General features: G+C 41.4%; 1 protein-coding gene across 3 annotated transcripts in view; it reads left to right on the top strand.

Annotated features, from left to right (window-relative positions):
* The window catches only part of dlc1 (DLC1 Rho GTPase activating protein), a 79,371-nt gene extending 57,476 nt beyond the window's left edge, over positions 1-21,895 (top strand). For all 3 annotated transcript variants that reach the window (XM_032563720.1, XM_032563721.1, XM_032563722.1), the window contains 13 exons: positions 4,094-4,165; positions 5,686-5,767; positions 7,217-7,280; positions 9,236-10,887; positions 11,371-11,550; positions 13,477-13,636; positions 14,516-14,723; positions 15,122-15,338; positions 16,577-16,691; positions 18,091-18,306; positions 19,166-19,383; positions 19,505-19,678; positions 20,212-21,895. In XM_032563720.1, the coding sequence (XP_032419611.1) occupies positions 4,094-4,165; positions 5,686-5,767; positions 7,217-7,280; positions 9,236-10,887; positions 11,371-11,550; positions 13,477-13,636; positions 14,516-14,723; positions 15,122-15,338; positions 16,577-16,691; positions 18,091-18,306; positions 19,166-19,383; positions 19,505-19,678; positions 20,212-20,311 (3,458 nt within the window). In that variant the 3' untranslated portion in view covers positions 20,312-21,895. The remainder of the gene's footprint in view (positions 1-4,093; positions 4,166-5,685; positions 5,768-7,216; positions 7,281-9,235; positions 10,888-11,370; positions 11,551-13,476; positions 13,637-14,515; positions 14,724-15,121; positions 15,339-16,576; positions 16,692-18,090; positions 18,307-19,165; positions 19,384-19,504; positions 19,679-20,211) is intronic.
* Positions 21,896-23,229: the final 1,334 nt, after the last annotated feature.

Below are 23,229 nucleotides of genomic sequence, written 5' to 3'. Positions count from 1 at the left end.
ACTGTTACTCCAAAATGGCTCAAAATATGACCCAATAAACAGAAATACTGTCATTCTTGTGACTTTTCTTGTTGTTTGCCACTACTCTATCACAGACTCTTTGGAGGTTCATCACCCTACCTGTCTAGGTCCACTTTGCAGTTCTTTCAGAATGATCTACTCAAACCTGAAGTTGATAAGAACCCTTAGAGCTGCCCTTTGGAGTTTTCTTTTTACAGTTGCCCCTTTGGAAACCCGCCAGTGATCAGGCAATTTCAGATAAGCTACCGCAGGTCACAACAGAGGTCACCTTAAGCATTCTTCTCAATGTTCAACTTCAAAGACCTAGTCTTGAAGATAACTGTACTCTTCTGACCCCAGTTTGAAATGGCAGAGCCTTTTAAGGTGGGGGACTGCAAGCGGCATCCTTTGTTTGCTCACCGCTGACAAACTCCCTCCGGAGCTGAGCATTCAGAGCCAGTCTAGCCAGACCCCCGTAGCCTCCTGCGATGGAGGGAAGCTGTGGCCAGCAATTGTGAGAATTTCCTGCCCCCGGAAGGGAGAGAGGAGCAGAGAAGGGGTCAGCAGAGTAGAAATAAGCAAAAGACATCACTGGAGACTTTGTCAGAGGAGGTAAAAAGAGAGAGCAACCACAATAGATAAAATTAGAAACTGATACAGTGGTGAGCATTAGAAGTTTTGCACTTGATAAAAGATCTTTGCCCACAGTTTTTGAATGATGACACTTTTAATCTTTGTTATAGGCATATTTTATAATATACAATAAATCACTCTTACCTTATCCTCCTGCTCGTTCAAATCAACCTGAAGTATTTTGAGGCAAGCTAAAACTCCAGGTGAGAGGATATTGGTGGCTCGTGCTTGGCACAATAGTGACTTTACTTTAAGATGTGGCTAAATATTTGAAAACTTTAAGATAAATTTTATGGCTGCTGTTGTCATGGTAGTGAGGCCAGTTCAGTTTCAGCCAACTATTCGCTGGCGCACAGGGAGATTTCAGGCATCCTGTTTGGCCCCTCAGTCAGAAATACAAGCTGTGTTGTGGTCTAAAGTTTTGAATCGGTTTAGGTTGCTGTTTTCCTGTGTTCACTAACTTTGTGGGAGCTGGTATTAGTCAGAAGAGAAGTTTGTCATGTTTCTTATGTATTTAGGAAGTTTTACACTGGTGATTTTGCTAGAACATCTACAAGCTTGAAGTCATGGGTACAAAACTAACAATTCTGCTCTGGCTTCTTCTGTTGAGATGTTTTATTTTGCTCTTTCACAAAAGCAAGGCCAATGGTAGCTATAATTATCATGGTACATGGAGTTTTCTATTACCAATGGATTTGTTGTTTGAATGAGTTGGATTGATTATCGACTACAGTCGATAATGTATCTATGGACAAGCACTGTGATTGACCCTCATTGCTGTCACAGTTTAAGCTCTGAGTGCGTGCTTTAAGACATTCGTCCGGTGTGGCTTTGTGTACATCTCTAACCAGAAGGAGGTTTGCTTTTGTGCACACAATCACCGGACCTCGTGTTTGCCTTGGCTGCCTCTCCTCCTATTATCTGGCCTGGAACAAATGAAGGCAGGGCCCTTCCAGCCAAATGGTCGGTCAGTGGCCATGGCACTTCATAGCAGTTCTTTTCCTGTGTGGGAAGAGGAAGTGAGGTAGTTTCCCTGGTTTAGAAGTTGGGGTGAACACAAGGAAGAAAGTAAAATAAAATGCAATCATGCCAGAGAATTGGTTGCGATATGGTTAAGTAAGTAAGGGTGGTTAGAAGTCCTTTTGTTTTTTTGGGGGCGTTGGGGGTTTGTAATGAACTGTGTCTTTTTGTTGTTTGTTTTTGAGATGCATGTGCATGTGTGGAGCAACTCTATTGTTAAGCTGTTTGTTTCAGATTCCCCATATCCCTGTCTACTTCCTGGACACAAACAAAAGCTGAATACATTCTCTTGCTTCATACTTGGATAAATAATGTGTTTTGGTAATAAATATTATTCATCTTAATATTTTCTCAGAACATAAAATTCAAACTATATCACTTGAAAATAGATTTAATAGACATGCTAAGGGAGTGGGCATGTCTTTGGATAGGCAACAGCCAAAGTAGTTTGCAAGATCCCATATTTGTTATTCTGGACTTTTGAGTTAGAAAGCTATCACTTTGTTTGCATGTCTAATTGGCATTTCAGTAGATTTACTGTGTTTTCAGTGATTTGTCCTTAAACGTGTTTGGTTTTTGCAGACACAGGGGCTGCCTTATACACACAAAAACACAAACCTATTCACAAGCAAACATAGAAATCTTTCGCCCTCGTTTTGAGGAATGTATGTATAATTACTGCTCAATTTCTATGTTTCTTTGGGTTTACTATGCTCTAAAAATACAAAACGAAACACACACTAAGATACACTCTTTTTGAGACGTGTAATTTCATGTTCATGTGGGAAACAGAGAAAGGTCTTCAACTGGTCACTTTGGTGGAAGTTGGTCTGATGTCGGTCTTGAAGCAGCCTGCCTCTGCAGTGACAAGGGGGTGAATTTTTTCTAGTCGTGTCACACCTTGTTGTTAGAGTTTATCTGCCACCTAGGCTTGTTGTTGGTATGTAAATGCTTGCATAATGTGTAGACTAGACCTTTCACAGGAGTCCTTTGGCCGCTCTGTCTGTCTGAGAGGGTTTTATGGGTACCTTTTTTATTTTCAAGAAACTAAACTTAGTGCTGTAAGCATCTCAGCAGGTCACAATTTTCTGCATGCTTTTCTTTATTATTCTTAAAGTATTAGAAAAGGGAACTAACATGGCAACAATATTGAAAGAATAATCAACACTGGTTGAAACAGCATGACTATAATGTCTAAATGCAAACAGAGCAGTCCAACATTCATTTGTAGGTCTGCAATTTTCTTTTCCTGCTTTTGTCAGTCAGATTGTTTTGAAACACTTTCTTAAGTTTGTGCCACATTTGCACTCTCTATCCCTTCGCCACAGTGACAATGTTGTAAAGTCAGGCCTTGAAAGACGTGTTTTTTCCTTCTCTTCCAGCTGCTTGCTTATTTGTAGCAGATTGGGGTGTTGAGGGCCATTTGGCATATGTCATCTAAAAGGCTTTCACACATAATTGGGAGACTGTCCCTGCGGATCCTTTGACATGCTGAGAACCTCTGCATTAAGTCACAACACTTAGCAAAGCAAGTCCAAATGTCACACCCTGCCTTTAATGGCACTTATGAAAGAGTTTGTCTGGCAGTGTTGTGAACAACTTAGATGGTTGCGAGTTAAAGATGACGGATCTCTATCAATAATGGCGATTGTATAGGAGTTTGTCCTGTAACCAGTAGGTTGCTGGTTCGAACCTCACTCTGTCTAAGTCGTTGCATATTTCGGTAAAACATTTCACATGCCTTCCCTGCTAGTGGTGGACAGACTCATTTCTGCCAGACTGCCCCGGGGCAACTTTGGCAACTATAGTGGAATGCCACCATCAGCTTGTGAATGTGTGCATGAATGGATGAATGACCAAATTTAGTATACAGCGTTTGGAATACTCTGGACTAGATAAAGCGTGATACAAGTACTGGCCATTTACCATCCATTCATCCTCTATGCCGTCTTATCCTTGAAGGGTTGTGCGGAGGCTGGTGCCTATCTTTAGTGGTCATTGGTAAAGAGGCAGGGTAGACCCTACAGGTTGCTAATATTGTGACTTTATTCTATAAATTCTGGCCTATAAGATTCAGATTTAGACTTTTTTTGCCTATTTGATCCATAACATATTTTCAGACAGGCTTAGTCACTACCTGGCATCTTTTGTAGATATCTTTATAACTTACACTTTTTAACCTTTTTCACATTGTTTAGATAAAAGTCAATGTTGTCTTTGTACAACAGGGGTTTTCTTATTGGGATTAAGGTGTCCAGCTCCATCAGTGCTTCTAAGATCATAAAATCTATGAAAACTACATCAACTATTTCTCGCTTATCTCACATTTCATGAGTAATATTTGGAGTTAGTTCATCATTTTCAGTATATTATTTTTTTATTTTTAATGATTTTCACATTGTGACATTGGTTCTCTATCGTTCCTGTCTTTGTTGTGTAGAAATCGAAGCCAAAGAGGCCTGCACCTGGCTCCGAGCTGCAGGATTCCCACAGTACGCCCAGCTTTATGAAGGTAACGAACACCATGGGACTCTTCAAACACACTTAGCATGTGTAATGGATTTTTACAAGGGATGAAATTACATTTTGGAGATATTCTCATTCAGAGTACTTTTATTTTGGCATCTCAATAAATCATTTTCAATGCTGTGTTGGAAAAGTATAACCTTAAAATTGCAGAAGTTTTAAAGTCACATCTTTGGTAAGCCTTGGTCTTCCTTGATCGTAATAACCAGTCAATACTTAGCTCAGTGTTTTCTTTTATTTTGTACAGCACATGTGCTGTACAAAATACACACATGCACACACACACATCCTTCCACATGTTCTTTGTTTGAAATACAAAAGGTCAGCATTCACATATTCATCTATGCGTGCACACACTTTGCATAGTATAACATTCCTTCTCTGTGTTTCCTAGCAGCAATGAAAAGAAGGAATTCCATCCATACATTAGTTTGCTCCACATTTCCAACATATTACGTACAGTTGCTGTTGAAAACCAAAACTTCTCTGCTAAACATACACCCCAACACTGGCTCTGCTTGAGCTTTAAAATACACACTGACCAAAGTATATCCAACAGTTCATGTAACATGCCATTTGCCTTTATGTAATTACAGAATGATGACAGAAGGGTTAAGCTATGCTTGTCAGCGGGTCGCTGCAAGTTTCCACCTAACCGTGAAAGGTTTTCCTATTAGAGTTGAATGGCTATTGTGTTTCTGTGCAGCTGTTGGTATCCCTTTATGCATTAATTAACAGAAGAAAGGGGTAGATTTCAGGGTAAATTCAGCTCATATCTTTCTGTCATCTTCACTTAACAGGGAATAGCAGTGCTCATCAAGCAGGAGTCATTTTCCCCCTGGATTATCTATAGACAGATCTGGATTATCTGTGCTGTCATGACTATTGCCCCTCTAAAGATAAACAGACTGATAGATCATCTTCAGTCAGCTTTAGTAGGTTAAAGATTGTGGTCTTAAATGTCTGGTGTTCTCTTATCGTCGTTGCCCCCAGGGGTGTAGATCCAAGATTCTTATTTTGAGGTACGGTCAACGCATTCCATCTTCAGCATCGTCAGAGTCCTTCCATCCTCAGCATTCCAGTCATGACCCCCCCCCCCCCCAAAAAATCTTAGTTATTTTAGCTTTAAGGCATGGTGCTAACCCTTTAGCCAGATACTGCTCAGCTGAAGAGGCAGTCCTGTTGTAGGGGAGCAGAGAAGGAAGTAGCAGCGATGGAGTACCTATTGTCATTGTTCAATCAATCCCCTGTTCTTTTACCCCTGAGGTTCACATCCCCCCTGCCTGCATGGCCTGAAAGCTGCAGCTGTGTTTGTTTGGTCGGCTAAGACGGCATTTCCTTTTTTAGCTTTTCATCAAGGTTGAGTGGGGGTGTGGGAGTAGCTAGGTGTTTGAGCAGGTGGGTGTCTTTGGTATGGTAACTCTAGTTTTATCCCAGCACGCTGATTGAATCAGGAGCACAAAATGCCAACACTAACCTAACCACTGGCTCTTGTGTTTCTTTCAGATTCCCAGTTTCCCATTGACATATCGTCAGTCACTAGAGACCATGACTTCCTTGATCGAGATGCTATTGAGGCTCTCTGCAGGTGAGATAACAACTCATATCCAACCTTTACTTTTGATGGTATGTGCTCTTTTTACTTTTGAGTGGTATTTTGTTTTGACCCTTATACAAAATCTAAAGCAGAATGCTTCAAAAGGAGACTCGCTTTAGAACGTTTCTGATTAGATTAAGGAAATGTGAGATAAGAATGAGATACCCAGTGTTTTTCTTTTGTATGTTCACACCATACAGATATTTCACTCCTGCTGGATATGAGGGTGATGTAAAGAGTCTTAGAATTTAGCATTGTTCTCATTCTGTAGAATGCTAACATCATTGTAGTAGTAAAAGTTTCTCGTAGGGGTGCCCTGATCTGATTTAGGGAATTATGGAATTATCAGCCTAATACTCTTGAATTAAACTTGATGTACCTGTTGTTGGTATTCTGTTTGTAATGTTCTTGTTAGTGCTACTCTCAGCTGAATGCAGTTCATTTTTAAGGCAACAAATATAATTTCCACATATTCTTAAACAATCTACTAAGTGCTTTTCACACCTTCCAATGGCATTCAGAATAGAAAGTAGTTTGTATTAGTTTACACAATGTTAGGTTATACAATGCTGTCTGCTCTGCACAGATATCTCCAGCTCTCTATGGGATTCCTCCATATTTACACTTTAGATCTTCTACTTCCAGCTTTTCAGCGGGAAGGGAGGCTGTTGAACATGAATTGGTCTAGATGCCAAACCCAACATTAAAATTAGACCATTTGAATGGTCTAATTTTAATGTTCTAATTTTCTTAATTCAATCACTTATGATTGAATTAAGATTTCAAGTATATCCATGCCTTAAATTTTTATCTGACTGGGATTCAGTTTTGGTAGCTGCAGCGATATTCACAGTGAAAGACTACTTTTATCTCTGTCATATTAATTAACTCATTGGAGTGAGGTAACGGTTCTTTCATAGAGTTAGCCACTTAATCAAACTTGTCAACTCTTGTTCATAAAATCCAGAAGGTGTCCATCTGTACATCTGGAGGCTATCATCGTAGCATCTCTACTCTTGGAAGGCTTTCAGCCCCACCCTCTACCTCATAGCTATCCTTCAGTTGCCATCACTTCATCTCTCCGTTGTTACATGATATGCTCTAAGAGCTCACAAGAGAGAGGACCCCAACCCCACCACCCTTCTTCCCTTCTCCAGGTGGCAGCAGGGATAAGCTTTCGGTCCCCTCCCCACATTTTCTCCTCCACTCTGGCAGATTTCACTGCTTATCGGGCTCTTCCCGTTGTTCTAGGGGATTATCCTTCAGCAGCTCATTAGCCAGACTGGTGGCACCCCACCTTCCTCTGTTGTCTTGCTCTTCCACTTGCTCAGTTTTTCCTCCTTTCTCCTTTCCTTCCGGTAGAGTTTTGTTTTCTAGCGAAGGTCGAGGAGCTTTAACTTTTAAAGCCTGCTTATTTCGAACATGTGTTTGTACTTGCAGGAGGTTGAACACTCTCAACAAGTGTGCTCTAATGAGACTGGAGATCTCTCCACAAAGAAAGAGGGTAAGTGCACATGCATACACTTGCATTTGCTTGTATTATAAAGAACAAAGAAAAACAACTTCTTTGACAACTTCTTCAGAAACACAATTGAATTTCCCCACTTCAACTGTCAGATCGACCACTGGACACTGGGTGGAGTGATGTTTCCTCTCATCATCTTTAAAAAGGCAAATATTGAGAGTATTTATACATCAAGATAGCAAGGACCCTTGGGGGAGGGAGAGGAACATCAAGGGGTTGCATTCACCTGGGTCATATAGTGACAAATCGGTAAAAGGTCAGTCTTAAACAACACAATTTTCAGTCCAAACGTCTTGACTGAGACAGTGACACTTTGTGACAGTAATTACCCAGTTTCAAATCAACCATAACTCCCTAACAGCCTGAAGGTCTGCATAGTAACATCCTTGTTCGGTGGGTGGTGGTATTCATTAGGATGACCCTCCCTGTGTCACCTTTCATTTCAGGAGTCAACAGAGGTAGAGGAGTCAAAGAGGCAAATAACCTCTTTGACTCCTCTACTCTTATGAGACACTGCACCCCCTCTGTCCTCCGCAGAATACTTAGGAATGCATTGATCTCTTCATGTCTTTACATTCCCCATCCCTTCAGAATCACCACCCCGTCTCTCGGTCTCGTTCTTTGTGGTGTTTATTTCTTGGGTTGAATTATTGAGAAAATAAATAATTTTCACTTTACAACTTCAAAGTGGTCGCTGGTCCAGCAGATGCTTCGGTGGCTTGAGGGTTTGTGGATAAGGCATCTGCAAAACTTTGACAAATGGCTTCAGTTCGGCTTCAGAGTGGTCGGTGCTCGTTGTGTGCAGAAACACGACTGTTTTCTCACATGCTTGCCAGCATAACTGGAGACTTGAGCACAGTTATGTTTTTTTTATTTGAAATTGTGTAACCTAATTGTTCACAGATGTATAGTTGGGGTGAATCATACCATTTTGTATTTGGATACCTACTTTAGATGTTTCCTGACTTTGGACCAATAATAGAAGAATTATTTGGTTCCCAATTTTTGAATTGATGTACAGTTGAACTTTGGAAGCTGTTTATGTTTAACCCTTAGCTGACAACTTTCTTGGGTTTTCATATGAAGAAGACACCACAATAATAGTTCAAAATCAACTAATTCCAGATCCGTTGGTTTGGTTATTAAAATTTAAATATAAAGTTAACAAACTGTCTTACCATACATGATCTGTGACATCACTGAATAAAGTAGATATTTTCCTAAGACAAATTAAGGTGTATAAGGTCATCAAAGCTGAAAATAAAACTAGGTTTGAGTTTTTAACCCAAATAAAAGACAAAATCTTCCCACATTTTAGTGCTTTATATTTTCAATTAGTGTAGATAAGTCCGTCTCTGTCTGACGACGACTGGGTGGGGGTGGTGACCCCAGTCTGGCTGGCTGCATTGCGAGCTACGGGGGTCATAATGGAATTTCCTGAACGCCCTTCAGGGTCTGCGATAGATTAACCAAACTAGGGGGGTTACATTTTTTGGACTTGGTGCTTTTATATTAATTGGAGCTCAGTAAAGGCAGCTGCCTTCATAGTGTAATGTATATGTCTGTCAATCAATCTGAAGAGAGAGAAATGAGCTTACCGTAAGCTTAGATTGAGGTCATTTTGTCCAAATTTGCTTCCTTATTATGTCACTGGCTTTTAATAAATCCTCTGACATTTTGTAAAGGATCCTGTGTTATGACAGAATTTGTCGGCTATTGTACATAATTATATGCCGTGTAGGTTAAAATTAGAACAATTCTGGAAAAAGGATTCATAACTCCAAAGAGTTTCCTGGATTGCAGTGAGGAATGTTGTGAAAGAAGTGGAAAATGTTCCTAACTATTCCTCTCCCTCCCGCTCTCCTGCCCTCCCCCCACCCCTCCCATGTTCCTGCTTCCTCCCTCTCTTGTCCCCTCCTTCGCTTCCTATTCAGAGTGAGGACTCAGATGAGGATGAGCCTTGTGCCATCAGTGGCCGCTGGACATTCCAGAGGGACAGCAAGCGATGGTCCCGGATGGAAGAGCTGGAGGTTTTCTCCAATTTCCCAACAGATGCCGTCCAAGTCTCTTTTCCTAAAGACCAAGTACCCCAGAAGGGTAAGCTGACTCTGCGTGAAGGGAACAGTTCAGAGAGCGTGCTGACTGACCTCAGTGAGCAGCCTGAAGTGAGTTCCATCCATAGCAGTGGGAGTGGAGGAAGAGGAGAGGAAAAGATCCATGGTGCTGCCTCAATAAATGAAGTGGTACCTGCTGGTGCCACACGGGCTAGCTCAGTAGCCAGCATGTGTTCATCCTCAGGCACCGGGGGATCAGCAGGTCAAAATGAGGATTCTCTGTCTGATGGGTTGCCACCATCGCCCCTGGAAACCCTCAGACACTTCACCTTCGATGTCAAAGCAGGAACAGTAGGAGGAAGTCTTGATAGCGAAGGTGGCAGTGGCAAAAGCACTCGTTCAAGAGCTAAAAGCTTCCTGAAGAGGATGGAGAGTTTGCGACTACGCAGCAGCACCTCTTCCAAGAGAAAAAAGAAAGGGAGCGCAGTCGGAGGGAAAATAGAAATCAGCGGACCTGTCATCAAACAAGGCTTTGATGACGACAAACTGAGGAGGCTGAATTGTGTGGACATCTCAAGCATCAACCTCAATCACCACTGCAATCCTGCTCAGACCATGACTCTCAACCGGAACCGCTCTGTATCGTACTCCACTCAGACTAGCAACGGGAGCACTGGAAGCACTGGGAGCAGTCAGTCTGAAGCCAGCAGTGGCAGCGCGGTGAGCACACCGAGTCCGGTGACTCGAGCTCGCAGTCACAGCACAGCAGCAGGTTCCAGTAAGAGAGGAGGAATGTATCTGGAGGGCTTTGATCCCTTTAGCCTCCTCCAGCAAGAGCTGAGTCGTCAGCCGCCGCAGCCCAAATCAGCACCGCCCATCCCCTGCCAGGCCAGTGATGGGATGTCCATCAATGAGCAGAACCGCAGGAATAACTGCAGCGCTCAAGACAAAAGTAGACAAGAAGAAGAAATAGAAGAAGATGAGGAGGAGGATGAAGAAGCGGGCACGATCTTCTTCTATTTGCCTGAAGGCCACAAGCCTGGAACTTTCCCCAAAGCCCTGCAGGATGGGAGTTTGCGCAACAACAATGGGAATGATAATGGGAACTCAGTGATCCTCAGGGGACGGCAAAGCAGGCGTCAGCGTCGCGCCTCTTCAGGTTCAATCGACAGCCGGCTTAGCTTTTATGACAATGTCCCCTATGCCGAAAAAGAGGACGGAGAGGATGAGGAGGGAGACGAACACAAACTAGAGGAAGTACTCCAACATGTCACCGGCTTCGTCAATGCCTGGTCAGAGGCTGTGGCCGGTGAGGAGGAGGAGGAAGAGGAGGATGAAGAGGAAGAAGGAGATTCTGATTCTGCGTTGGATTCGGCATCGCCGTGCCCCTCCTCACCTCTGCAGAACAGATTGGAAGAGACAGAGAACGGAAGTGACCAGGACAGCACGGGAAACCCCTTGGGCGACGTCGAGGATGGGATGAGGGAGAGAAGAGATTCAGGCGTGGGAGCGTCTCTTACTCGAACCAGCAGGTCAGTAAAAACAAGCTAAACTCTCCTCCTACTCAGGCTTTAAGGCTATTAAAGAACTGTTTTCTCTTCATTGGTATTCATTCATGAATGCTAAGTTACCTACAAGCAAAGAATATTCTAAATGAAATTACCAGTAAACGATAAACAGAAGAACAGGCTGAGGCTTCTCCTCTTACATGATGGTGCTAGGTTCTCAGGAATGCCTTCTTGTCTCCATGGAGACTGTTTCTACACTCTCAGGAATTTACCAGCAGTATTACTCTTGGTTTCTTTTAGGTAATCTCTTGATTGCTGTACGCATACGTCTTCGTAATCCCTACATAGATCACTCGACCACACACAGTATTTGGATACTCTGTGTTGTTTTTAGCATTCCTGTACACACGAAAGCATGACACAGGTCCCAGGGGGTTAACTGCTCTTTCTGTTAATCATCGTTCCTCCTTCTGAGTTCTCAATCTGTGCCTTCCTCTTCTTTTCCAGACCACAGAAGCTCCGCTGGCCAAGCTTCCAGAACTCCCACCGCCCCAGCTTGGCCTCGGCTCAGCTCCAGATCAGCTGCCAGTCTGTGCTGCAGATGAATCTGCTGCAGAAACTCTCTCTACTGCAGCTCACTGCTCTCCTGGAGAAGCACACTCCGACAAACAAGCATGGCTTCAGTTGGTGAGTGGTTGGACTTGGAGTTTACGCCCTTTAGAGCCGTCTTAAGTTGTTTGCCCTTAGGCTGCAACTGGTCACATTTGTTCTTATAAGTTATCCCCCCGGCCCCCTCTCAAAGCCCCAAAACATAATCCATTCAACCAGGCACTACCCTTCAGTTCCACCCGCCTCCCAGTGCAGTCCATCTGCAAGTTGTTGTATGGTACTGTGACGGCTGTCCACAGAGGTTGGGTTTCACATTCTTTTCCCAGGCTCATAATTGCTGGGAAGGGGTGCACATTGTCTTCTTTTTAACGGTGCAATTATGGCTGTTCACACGCAAGGTGCTGTGCTGAAGGCACGAAAGAGCTGCCCCCTTCTTAACTTATCATTTCAAGAACACCCTCTAAGCCAGCAACCTGAGCCACTTTATTTAAAAAATATCCACTCTCACTCATTGTCTTTAATATGTATAACAACTGGTTATGATTTTCCCCCAGGCTCCAACCTATAATGCAAATTAAAGTTTTGCTCTAGAAAGTCATAATAAACCTGAAAGATAACAGAAAATTGGATATACACCAATTTTTTAAATGTTTTGTCATCTTCAGTTCATGCAAAACTGAAACTGAATACAGTTTCAGCCTATTCTAACTTCTCTTGAACAGCATTCAACACACTTTTCTCTTGCTCTTCTCCTATGAGATGTCCTTATTTGTATTATTAACAAGTGTAATGTCAAAAAGAGGATTTTAAAACAAAAGAAAATGATTAGACTGAAAATTGACTTTAGACTCATAAGTGAATCTAAAGTCATTTCAAAACAGGATGAAAGCTCAGAATAAAATATGTCCAACTTTCTTGCTATCTACCAACGACTTGCTCTCTCTCACCACCTTACAGCCTAAAAGAGTCACATGGCAAAGCATAACACTTTGAAAATATTGGTTTTCCTTTAAATAGCTTCTTACATCTCTGTTCTTATTAAACTATTTTTTTCAGTTCACTGATATTGAAGATAACTAAATTCTAGTTCCTTCCAATAACAACATCCACACTGAAGAGAGTGGTATATTTACTCACAGGCGTATTTGTCACTGTTGAATCTGAAAATCAAGCAGCTCCAGTCAACCAACAAATTCCCAGTAAGTCTTAACAGAAAAACAGTAAGTTCTATGGGGCCCTTACAATGTGTCCAAATGGACCTGGGGTAGTTTTCAAGTTTTCTGATCAACTAATAGCAAATAGAATATTTTTTCTTATGTTTTTCTCTCGCTCAGGGCCTTTCTTGCTCTGAAAACAGAAGGCATCTTGACAGTCATATGGCAGATCACAGTCTTTCTGAAAGACAGAGTCTGATTGTTGGTCCCTCGTACATATTCAGAATTCCATCCATGATCATAAAATGCTTCTTTTTCTTCATTTTTCCCAAACTGGGGTTCTCAGAAGTACTCCAGAGTCTTGTGAGCTGGTCTTACAAAGACGCATTTGTCCCAAGTCACGCACAGAGGCACTCTGCTAAACACACTCACACCCATACAGAAAAAAATCTATAAATCTGTGGGCAGGTTTGTGTGAAACGGGATGGTGGTGACAGCAGCTTTTGTGGTTTTTGTCATGCTGGCCAACAGTGGCCATGTCAGTGAACATCCAATGAAATTAACAGGTGCTAAAGATTATCCACAGTAAATTTGTGGCATCTCCCTTCAACCTCCATCTTTTGTATTTGGTTTGTCCTGGCCTTGTTGTTTTCCTGGCGACAAATATCTGCAGGCATGCTGTAGATATTATGTTAAACATGCATACTTTTTAGTTTATTTCCATAGAAATCGGATTAGTTTTCTGATTAAATTTTTTTGGTGGGGGCCTTTTACCTTAAGTCTCAAGCAAAAATATGACCTGCTTGAAGATTACAGCTACATTCTTTTCTTTTGTGTGTTTGTGTTGCAGGGCTGTGCCAAAGTTTATGAAGCGAATCAAAGTGCGGGACTACAAAGACCGGAACGTGTTCGGTGTGCCGCTCCAAGTCATCGTCCAGCGAACCGGCCAGCCACTTCCTCAGGGAATTCAGCAGGCCATGCGCTATTTACGCAATCAGTGTCTTGACCAGGTAAGTCTAATTGCCCAGATGTACACATGTAAACAGATTAGCACAAATTGTATTACATCTTTGTTCCTACACATCTGGTCAATCAAACCTCCATTCAATTCCATTCTTACATCCCAAACATACGGTGTCTTGAAAAAGTATTCATAATCTTGTGGAATGTTACAAAATGTGAACAAGTTCAAGGGGTATGATAACTTTCGCAAGGCACTGTGAATGCTGTTTCGTTTCCTTTAGTAAAGCGCGTCTGTGCATTCAGACATACAGAATGGGCGTACGTGGAGAAAATAGCTGGTAAAGCAGTACAAAAATAGAGGGAAGAAGGATTGCTTTCTTCTCAAATGGGACAAGGCGCCTCTGTTCAGAGAAAATATTCTGCCTGGACGTTTAGTCCCCATTTTCTCCCCAAGTGCCTCTTCGTACGGCCCAAAAAGGCCTCTGATGAGGTCCTACACAGTGTGTTGTACAAGAATGCACACTGGGTGTCATGGGAGCTTCTTTCGAATACAGTCAACAATCTCTGTTATGATGTAACTCCAATTAACTGTAAGCCCTTAATGTGTGGATGAGTCAAGAATGTTCTTTTTTCTTTTCAAAAACAAATTATTGATTCAAAAGATGTGAGGCATGGATCATTGGGAAAACATTTAATCTTACCACAATGGGTAAGGAATTTGGACTTCAGTGTTTCTTTGTATTTTCTTACCTTTTGAACATCTTCATATTTTTTTTCACATTATATTAAACGTCAGCCTTGCATAGTTGTGAGTTCAGCCCTGTTAGCTCCTATACCCTAAAACAAACTCTCGTGCAACCAGGAAGGAGGGGGGTATCCTTTCAGATATTTGCTGAATGTATGACGTTCCTCCGTCTTCCTCCCAGGTTGGCCTTTTCAGGAAATCTGGAGTTAAATCTCGCATACAAGCTCTTCGCCAAATGAACGAGGCAAGCGGCGCAGATGGTGGAGGGGTCAACTACGAGGGCCAGTCGGCCTATGACGTCGCCGACATGCTGAAGCAGTATTTCAGAGATTTGCCTGAACCGCTGCTCACAAGCAAGCTGACTGAGACCTTCCTACAGATTTATCAATGTAAGGAAGCAAAAAAAAGACGAAGGCTCACGTAGGCAGCTTTACATCTCATAATTATGTTTTTGCTTCTGTAGATACTTATCACCTTGTGTATAATTCTGTGTAGCATGAGGATCCTATGATGTTTAATCCCTACTGTTTCACAAAGTGTTTCAATAAGATCAAGTCAACAGAGTCCTGTCCAAAAAAGATATATTATGAACATCCTGTGTCTTGCATAACACACCACTTTAAGGCCCTGCCATTGCTCATACTCTGCCGACGAAGTGGCTCCTTACAGAATATCCTTATTGGATTAACCAATTTCTGCATAAAAAAATGACATGATGCTGCATGACGGCGGATAATTGTATTAACAAGCAGCCATGACAAATGCCGCCTTCTCTTCCTCCCTGCAGACATGCCCAAGGAGCTCCGTCTTCAGGCAACCCGCGCAGCCGTGCTGCTGCTGCCAGACGAGAACCGGGAGGCGCTGCGCACCCTGCTGTGCCTGCTCTGCGATGTGACGGCGAGCGTGGCAGAGAACCAGATGACGCCCACCAACCTGGCCGTGTGTCTGGCGCCGTCACTCTTCCACCTCAACACTCTCCGCCGCAAAGAGAGCTCCTCTCCCAGGTGTGCGAGTGTGAGCAGTCTGGAATTGAAAAACTAACCAGTCAGTTTAAAAATCTGATTTATTATTAAGATTTATTCTCTAAAGGGTTGCAATTCAGTTATTCCTCCCATTGTGCAGTATACTATATTAAATGCACCAAAGGCTGTATCTGGTTCAGGCAGAAAATTGGACAAGCTACGACAATTACAAAGAGACAAAGGACAGAGAAGAAGAAAGAGGTGGGGGTGGGGAACTAGGGTACCGACAATGAAAGTGACAAACCAAATAAAAAGTTGTGTGTTATCATGCGGTTGTCTCATTTGCCTAGAGATGCACCAATTAATCATCCACATGTCAGAATCGGCCAGTTGTCAGCTTTGATCAGTGATTGGTAGGTCTAACACATAAAAAGGAGTTTTGTACTTTTTTCTTTTTCTTTTTTTTTTAAACCAACTTATTCCAACTTTTTTCATCTATAAAACCCAAAACCCAGCGTGGCACCCTTGGATGAACTTTGTTTTATATTAATAAAAATCAGATAGAGTTTAGGTTGCATGCTTTGTTGCATGAATGAGAATAATTTGGAATTTTTTTTTTCATTTTTATGCCGAGTAAGACATCTATCTACCTTCAATGAGTTATTGTTTTTCTGAAAAAAAAAAGTAGACTGAATCTTAAAGAAACCTAAAAACATGCTGGAAAAGCCTGATGAGTGCCTCTCTACATTTGCCTTGAGGTCCGCTAATGGAAAGATTGTGACTATAAATACTGTTCATGCAGCTAATCCATCTGATGCAGATCCTGTATTACATTGGTGGAAGACACTCCAGTGACCTTTCAAGGTCTCCTCCTGTCTGCTGTTTTGCAGCTAGAGTAACACACTGAGACGAAATACCTCAACAGTCTCATCTTTGACTCTTTTGATAGTTGTGTGGATGTTGGTAGGGAGCTTGTTGATTGTGATTGACATGATCTGTGTCTTTTTTTCTTTCCTTTTTATGTTACATAACATAAAGCATCCTGGATATTTCAAAAACAGGAAGAGGTCACTCCAGGGAAACAAAAGAGTAGGATGTTGTAGATGGAGGGAAGAGATGGAAGGAAATTGAAAAGGTTACATCTTAACCTACTTAGACAGACATTGTTCCACATATAGGAATTGCCTGTGAGGGTTCATCGGCTCTGTACCGTTTGACCCTTTGTTTCCACTCTGTCGTGATGAATAAATCTTCTTTCTTTCTCTTTTGGCTTGTGACAGGGTGATGAACCGGAAGCAGATGCTGGGAAAACCTGACCAGAGGGACCTGAATGAGAACCTCGCTGCCACGCATGGACTGGCACACATGATCCAGGAGTGCAGGAAGCTTTTCAGGGTCAGTTCTCAAACGCAGTAGGAAATAAACTTGCTCTTTATGGTAGATTGAAGCATAAAGTTGTTTTGATTTCAGTTCCACCTCACTCCGCCCGTCACTTTCCAGAGAACAATGACATATTTTTCTCCAAGTCTCAAGTCTTTCTCAACTTTATTAGCATTCACATACTTAAAGTTCGCCTAATTAGTCAAATTAAATCACTATTTTGCATGGCTTGATTGTTAACATGAAAATATTTGACTTTATTTTTTCCAAAACATTTTATTCATTGTTTTTTTTTTTTTAGCTAACTGTAGCTTCTATTATGGTATTATGATGAATTTATTAATGATACAAACATTTTTTTTTATTTTAAATTATATATATAATTTTTTTATTTAATTTTGCTGTTAGCTAAACAACTATCGGAAAAAAAATGTTTTTAGGTTTTAGAAAGCAAATCCAAGTCAAATCCTGAGTCTTTAGGCTGCAAGTCTACGTCATATCTAAAGTCTTTGTTTTTACGGCTTAAGTGCGACTTGACCCTGCGTTGCTGATTGAGTCATTGTCACATGCTTTTTGTCCATGCATTTGTCATGTAAACACACGGCCTCTTATATAACTCATCTGTGCAATTCTTATGGATGTTATGCAAGCAGCACTGTGACAAATGTCCCGACTGACTCCATCTTGCACAATTTACTTTGTCTTCAGTTTATCCTTACACAATTATTTGTACAGCACATACCAGTGAGTACTGTGTGTTCCCTCTACAAGGTGTACTAAATAATCAGCAAACCCTATGAGAGCAACGGTTTTTTTTTTATGAAACATGCTCTGTCTTACAGCTTCATCTCAGACATGTAAAAGCTAAAGGGACACACACTTTGACTTATTTTTGTCATTTTAACCTTGATTAGATTGTGGACAAACTTCCTGCCCTCCCGTTGTGCTCTTATCCAGTGAGTAAACCTAATAAAGCCCTTAAATGATATTTGATTAGATTTGCATTTCCTCTGGAAGAAGCAGGGGTGAAATTAACATATATTTATCTTGATCTGAGCTAGTCTTTCAGAGGACCTTTGACATATACATTGTCAGGATTCAATTTAAGGAGGAAAGAGATAAACAAACAGAAATGAGCCGCATAAGCCTAGAAATATAAATGAATCAAATCCTGCATGGACACATCCGTATCCAAGGAGAACGTAATAGTTTCTGATAAACCAGAGAGATAGTTGTGATAAGGGATACCTTAGAGAGTTTTAGCTGATCACTTTTTTCAAATCTGTAAAACCAGATAAAACTGCTGTAGTAAAAATTTTTCAGCCTCTCAAAACAAAATTGGTGAAGCAGCGTTCATTACTACCTCACTGTTTGCAACGCCCTGACCTTCCATCTGCTGAATTCTTCCTTCCAGATCCCCGAAGAGATGAACCGCTGCAGAAACTCATACCTGGAGCAGGCTCTGCTGCCGCAGCGCTTCGAGGAGCTGGCTGGTGAAGAGGCTGGGCAGGGGGGCTACAGAGCCTGTCTCCAGGACAGCCTGGACCTGCTTCTGAAGGAGGCAAAAGACAAGTTCAAAGGTTACGACAGCTGCTCCACGCCTGAGCATGCAGAGTTGGCCTGCAGGAAGGTAAGTCCACCTCAAGTAAACACCCAGCTGATGAAATTTATTTAAAAAACAGGAAATATGGGTTAGTCTGTCTGTGGTATGTAAACAAGCTGCCATCTCCGTTTCCTATCATCTTCATGTTCAACTTGCATTTTTAAATAGTGAGTGGAAAAACAGAAATTAGGGTTTCCTGTCTAGAAAGGCATCCGTGTGAAAACGGCTGCGCTCTTGGCTTCTTGCTCCCATCCCTTCTGCTCTGGACTCTCTCCCAGAATGACATCAGCTTCATCTTGCAACACACACAAACACAACTTCTCCATTCTCCCAGGCCTACATTTCCTGTGCTGAACGTGCTTAAAGACTTGGACAGAGTTATCTTTTCTCCTGTGTGAAAGTCACAGCGGCTATGTTTTACTGTCAGATGGGAGAACAAAGCAGCTGATGGACCATAATGAGATCATTTTCAAATACAGCTGTAAAATTTAAGTTGGATTTTTACTCTGAATCACAAATTTGAATTTATTTTGAAGAGACTTTTTGTGATTGACCAACTCAAAGTAGCACAAAATGGAGAAGTGAAAGGGAAATGATCCAGGATTTTCAAAATTTGGTGTCCATTTATACGTATTCCTTTCCTCTCTCAATATATCCTCCAAACACTTTTCGGATTTTTAATTTTAAAAGAAAATGGAGACCATGTATGATCCCCTTTACCACATAAAAAACACCTAAAGTACAAAACAACATATTTAGTAGATTGTGGCTATAACAGGACAATAATTTTTAACTGATTAATATGTTCAAGTTTATCTCAGAGGACACAAAATATCCCATAGAATGTTTGTGTAATGTTATCTGTCGTTTCTGTTCTGTCCTGCAGGTTCATGATGGATTTCCACTGAGGCTCTGGAAAGTCACTGTAGAGATTCCAGCGAGTCCCGATGAAGTTCTGACCCGAGTGCTGCGAGAGCAGGGTCACTGGGACGAGGATCTACTGGAAAGCAGAGTAGTGGAGACGCTGGATGAGCAGACAGAGATCTACCAGTATGTTCGGAACGTCATGGCGCCGCATCCCACCAGAGACCACCTGGTGCTAAGGTAGACTTGTTTTCTTCTCACCTCATGCTTTGTTTTTTTGTTTGTTTTTTTTTTCAAAAAAAATTCCGCTTTAGTTCAAAGTTTCACATTAATGCAAAAATATTTTGATTATTACTATCAGAACATGGATCACGGACCTACCAAAAGGTGCGTGTGCACTTGTATCTACGTCTGTGGACCACGAAGGGGTGCCAGTGGCGGGTGTCCGCGCCAATGTTCTCACTTCACGCTACTACATAGAGCCCTGTGGAACCAACAAATCCAGACTCACACACATTTCCAGAACTGACCTCAGGTTAGTGGCTTACACAGAACCCAGGATGATCATATCTGGAGATGCACCAATCAGTATGAGATGAGAATCAGCTCAATCAAACACTGGGAAAAAAATTCCCCAATCAGTAAATGCATCAAAATTAAAGTCTCCTTCTGTTTTTAGTGAAAAATAAATTAATTAATTACCAACATGTACTTTGAAGTGCTTCCTGAATTCAGTAAAAAGTAGATAAGTTTTGGGGATGTGGGCTTTGGTGCATGAATGGGTATAATCTTAAACTCATTTACTGTTTTACCCATTTAAAACTAAACTCCAATCAAAGATAATGAACAATAGTGTTCACGTCTTATTTGTCATAATTTATTGAAAAAAAACTCTGAATCTTAGAAATGGAATCAGCAGGTCAGACCATTAATGAAACCCAAAAATTGATATCAGCCAATAGAAACCTGATCGTTGCACCTCTGATTAAAGCAAGTTTGTCACTAAATACGCCAACATTTTCATAGAGCTGCGTCATCCTAACACTAAATCTCTTTCTTCTTTTGTAGGGGTCGTTTTCCAGAGTGGTACAATAAACTCCACGGACAGCTGTGTGCTGCTGAGGTGGCACGAATAAGAGACTCCTTCACCGTTTCCATGGATAAATAAATAGGCAGCGTGCAATTCAGACCACAACAAATTCTTGGACTGCAACTTTGGATGGGGTCAAGTCGTCATGTTCACAGTAAAAAAGACAAAGTATGGAGCCCCGATTCAAGGACTCATTTTCCCCAGAGTCAAAACAGACTGACTAAACTGGTCTTGTTGGGACTGCTGCGAGGACTCACACACAGCCATGTCTCATCCTGGAGACATTTTGTTGTTGATTCGGAATGTGTGGTTTTGACTTTATCTAAAGGGATGATACGGCTTCTGAGAAGCGAAGAAGACTCAAGGTATGGGTGAGCTTGTGTGTGCGGGTGTGTGCAAAGCAACAAATGCTAAGTGCATATTTGTCGTGTTGGTTTACAGTCAGAGGAAAGCATGTACATATAAAATATTCTAGTCAGAAAAAGTTGATGTGGCCGTCCGCCTCAAGTTGCCTCTGACCAACTTTTCTGTTACAGCGAAGCACAAGAGGACCTGTAGATGTTATTAAGAGCTGATGAATGAATGTGTGGGTGAGGACAGATGCAAATCCACAGACAGAGTGGAAATAAAAGACAGGATATGGTGAGATGACAGGTGGGCGACTGCACGCAGGGTTTTAGTGCTTGCCGGTAGAGAAGGAGGAGGACCGGTGGCTGGCTCACCAGAATGAAAGCACCGATCAGTCGGGATCTCATCTACTGACAGATAAAAGTCGCTGCAATCCCCTCCAGAAGGATTTGAGTGAGTCATGGGTTTTATGTGGAAGCTGATCTTTGTTTGCGAAGATTCACAAGACGGGTTTAGTCTCCGTGCTAGTGCCAAAAGTTAGTTCGTTAGTGATTTTAAAGAGAAGAGCAGAAAGAGAAAAAAAAAGAGAAAAGAAACAGATTTAATGGACCAAATAAAAAAAAAGCTAAAGCTCATCCTAGAAGGCATCAATGTTTGCTTTATTCTCAAAAACAGCACAGTTCACATTCTTTTTTTTATTTGCAATTCTATCCTATTAGGAATATATTGAAAGCTATACATGTTCCACTTTCATTGTGCACAAGAGAACAGAAGACACAACTCACTGCAACTGAAACCTCCAGCTACACGAAAGATGAGAGAGAGAAAACATGTCCTTTTATAAAGGTGGGGATTTTACAGGTTTTACTGTAAAGAAGAGGGGAGACTGAATGTGTTTTTTCACAAGAAGGATAAAAATCTATTTGCGTAAGCGTCTTTCTCTCTATTGTCTCGCTGTGTTTAAAAAGTAATTATAGAGATTTGTGCCCACGTAACTTCTTCTAGCACCGACGCTCTTCGATAGGAGACTGTCCAAGCTGTTTGTGCTCAGTGTGTAATTAATTCACTAAGTCCTTTGTTTATATCCTACCAGTTTGTACCTGTAACAGTGTCTCTGCCAAATAACGCATGACAATGACAATTAATTTAAAGCAAATATATTTATACCTCAAATATGTGTGTTTTTGTATCATTTTATGTTATTTTATTGTACATGGTAAGCTTTGTGCTACAGAAATGTGTTTTATCTTTTTTATTATTAATATTATTTCTGTACAGGTTAATTAAAGTGCACTATTAAATGTATTAAAATAATGCCTCTGTTTGCTGTTGTCTTTTTCACAAAGAAATTGTAAAGTTTTTTTTTTTCGTTGGCTTGTTTTTTACCTTCCAAAATTCTGCAGGCAGTTATTTAAACCACAGCTTGTTCCAACTGCAGCTTTTCCCTCTCACTGACCCTTAACACCGTAAATTTCAAATGACTTGACTCCATTCCACACCAGTAAATCTGTGATAGGACTAGAGAGGCCAGGAGGATAGTGATCTCACTACTAATTATTATTCTTACATAAGTTTCTGTTATCAGAACACTGTGGGGTCTGCTGTACTGTAGCGGGGAAGCTTAATAAGAGGCCAGGCAGTCATGTGGCAAAAGCAAGAGGGGCTCTAACCGTGCGAGGACGGACCTTTTTGCCAATTTTGAGCTATTTGACTTAACCACTTGGGAAAGTGTTAATATCAGGAAATTTGATCTTACCCAGACATTGTAGACCTTACGCTCCTTAAAAATGGAAATGCTTATTCAACATACCTTACACTAAAGGGGAATTTACCCATTTCGAAAACTGTCCATTCCTTGCTCTCAACAGAAGAAAGCTGGAGTTATACCTACTACCTTCCGATCGCAATATGACTACTGTACTCTCCAAGTCGCCCACATCATAACTGCGATGTGACAGCTAAATGTTAACAGCACACTAGAAAAGCATCAGTTCTACACTGCTGATAATTCTTGACTGCTATACTGCCAAACAAAACACAGTTCAAAAAAACATTGTTGCTCCAAAGTCTGTGGGATTTTCTGTGATTGATTATTATGCGGCAACCATTTACTCAGAAAATTACCCTAGTCAGTGCTGTGTAATTTTCAATATTATTGTGAGTAAGCATCTTGCATAAGTAATCGCAACTCACAGCCGCCATAATAACATTCATCAGGCTTGATTTTATTCCTTTTTTGAATAACGTAAACATCTCCAGAGAGAACTGTTCTCCCCCTGACTGGCATGTTTTTCTTTTGGGGCTGTGTACGTGTTTTTCCCCTGAGCGGCCCAAACACCTCACAGAGATTACACAGCTCCAGATAAGCAGGAGTCAGCGCCAGGGCTGCATTCCCGCACTGCTGTTTGAGAATCTGTCACAGAAGGTTTCCCACATTGATAAATGCATATGAATGTGTACATTCTTCAGCCAGTGCTTTCTCTTTTTAAAGAGAACAAATCTGACTCTTACTGGACCATTACATGTATCCTCCATTAGTCATTTGTTGTAATGACTAATACGTTGAACACCATTTTCAGATCCAACATCAGCTGGCAGCTGTAATAAAGCACCACTACCCCAAGCCCCATTACAAATTTGTTTTATTT

Source organism: Xiphophorus hellerii, chromosome 5 (assembly GCF_003331165.1).
Source record: "Xiphophorus hellerii strain 12219 chromosome 5, Xiphophorus_hellerii-4.1, whole genome shotgun sequence".
Lineage (NCBI taxonomy): Eukaryota > Metazoa > Chordata > Actinopteri > Cyprinodontiformes > Poeciliidae > Xiphophorus > Xiphophorus hellerii.
The sequence above is the reverse complement of the archived record's forward strand: the minus strand, read 5'-3'. Positions and strand labels throughout refer to the sequence as shown.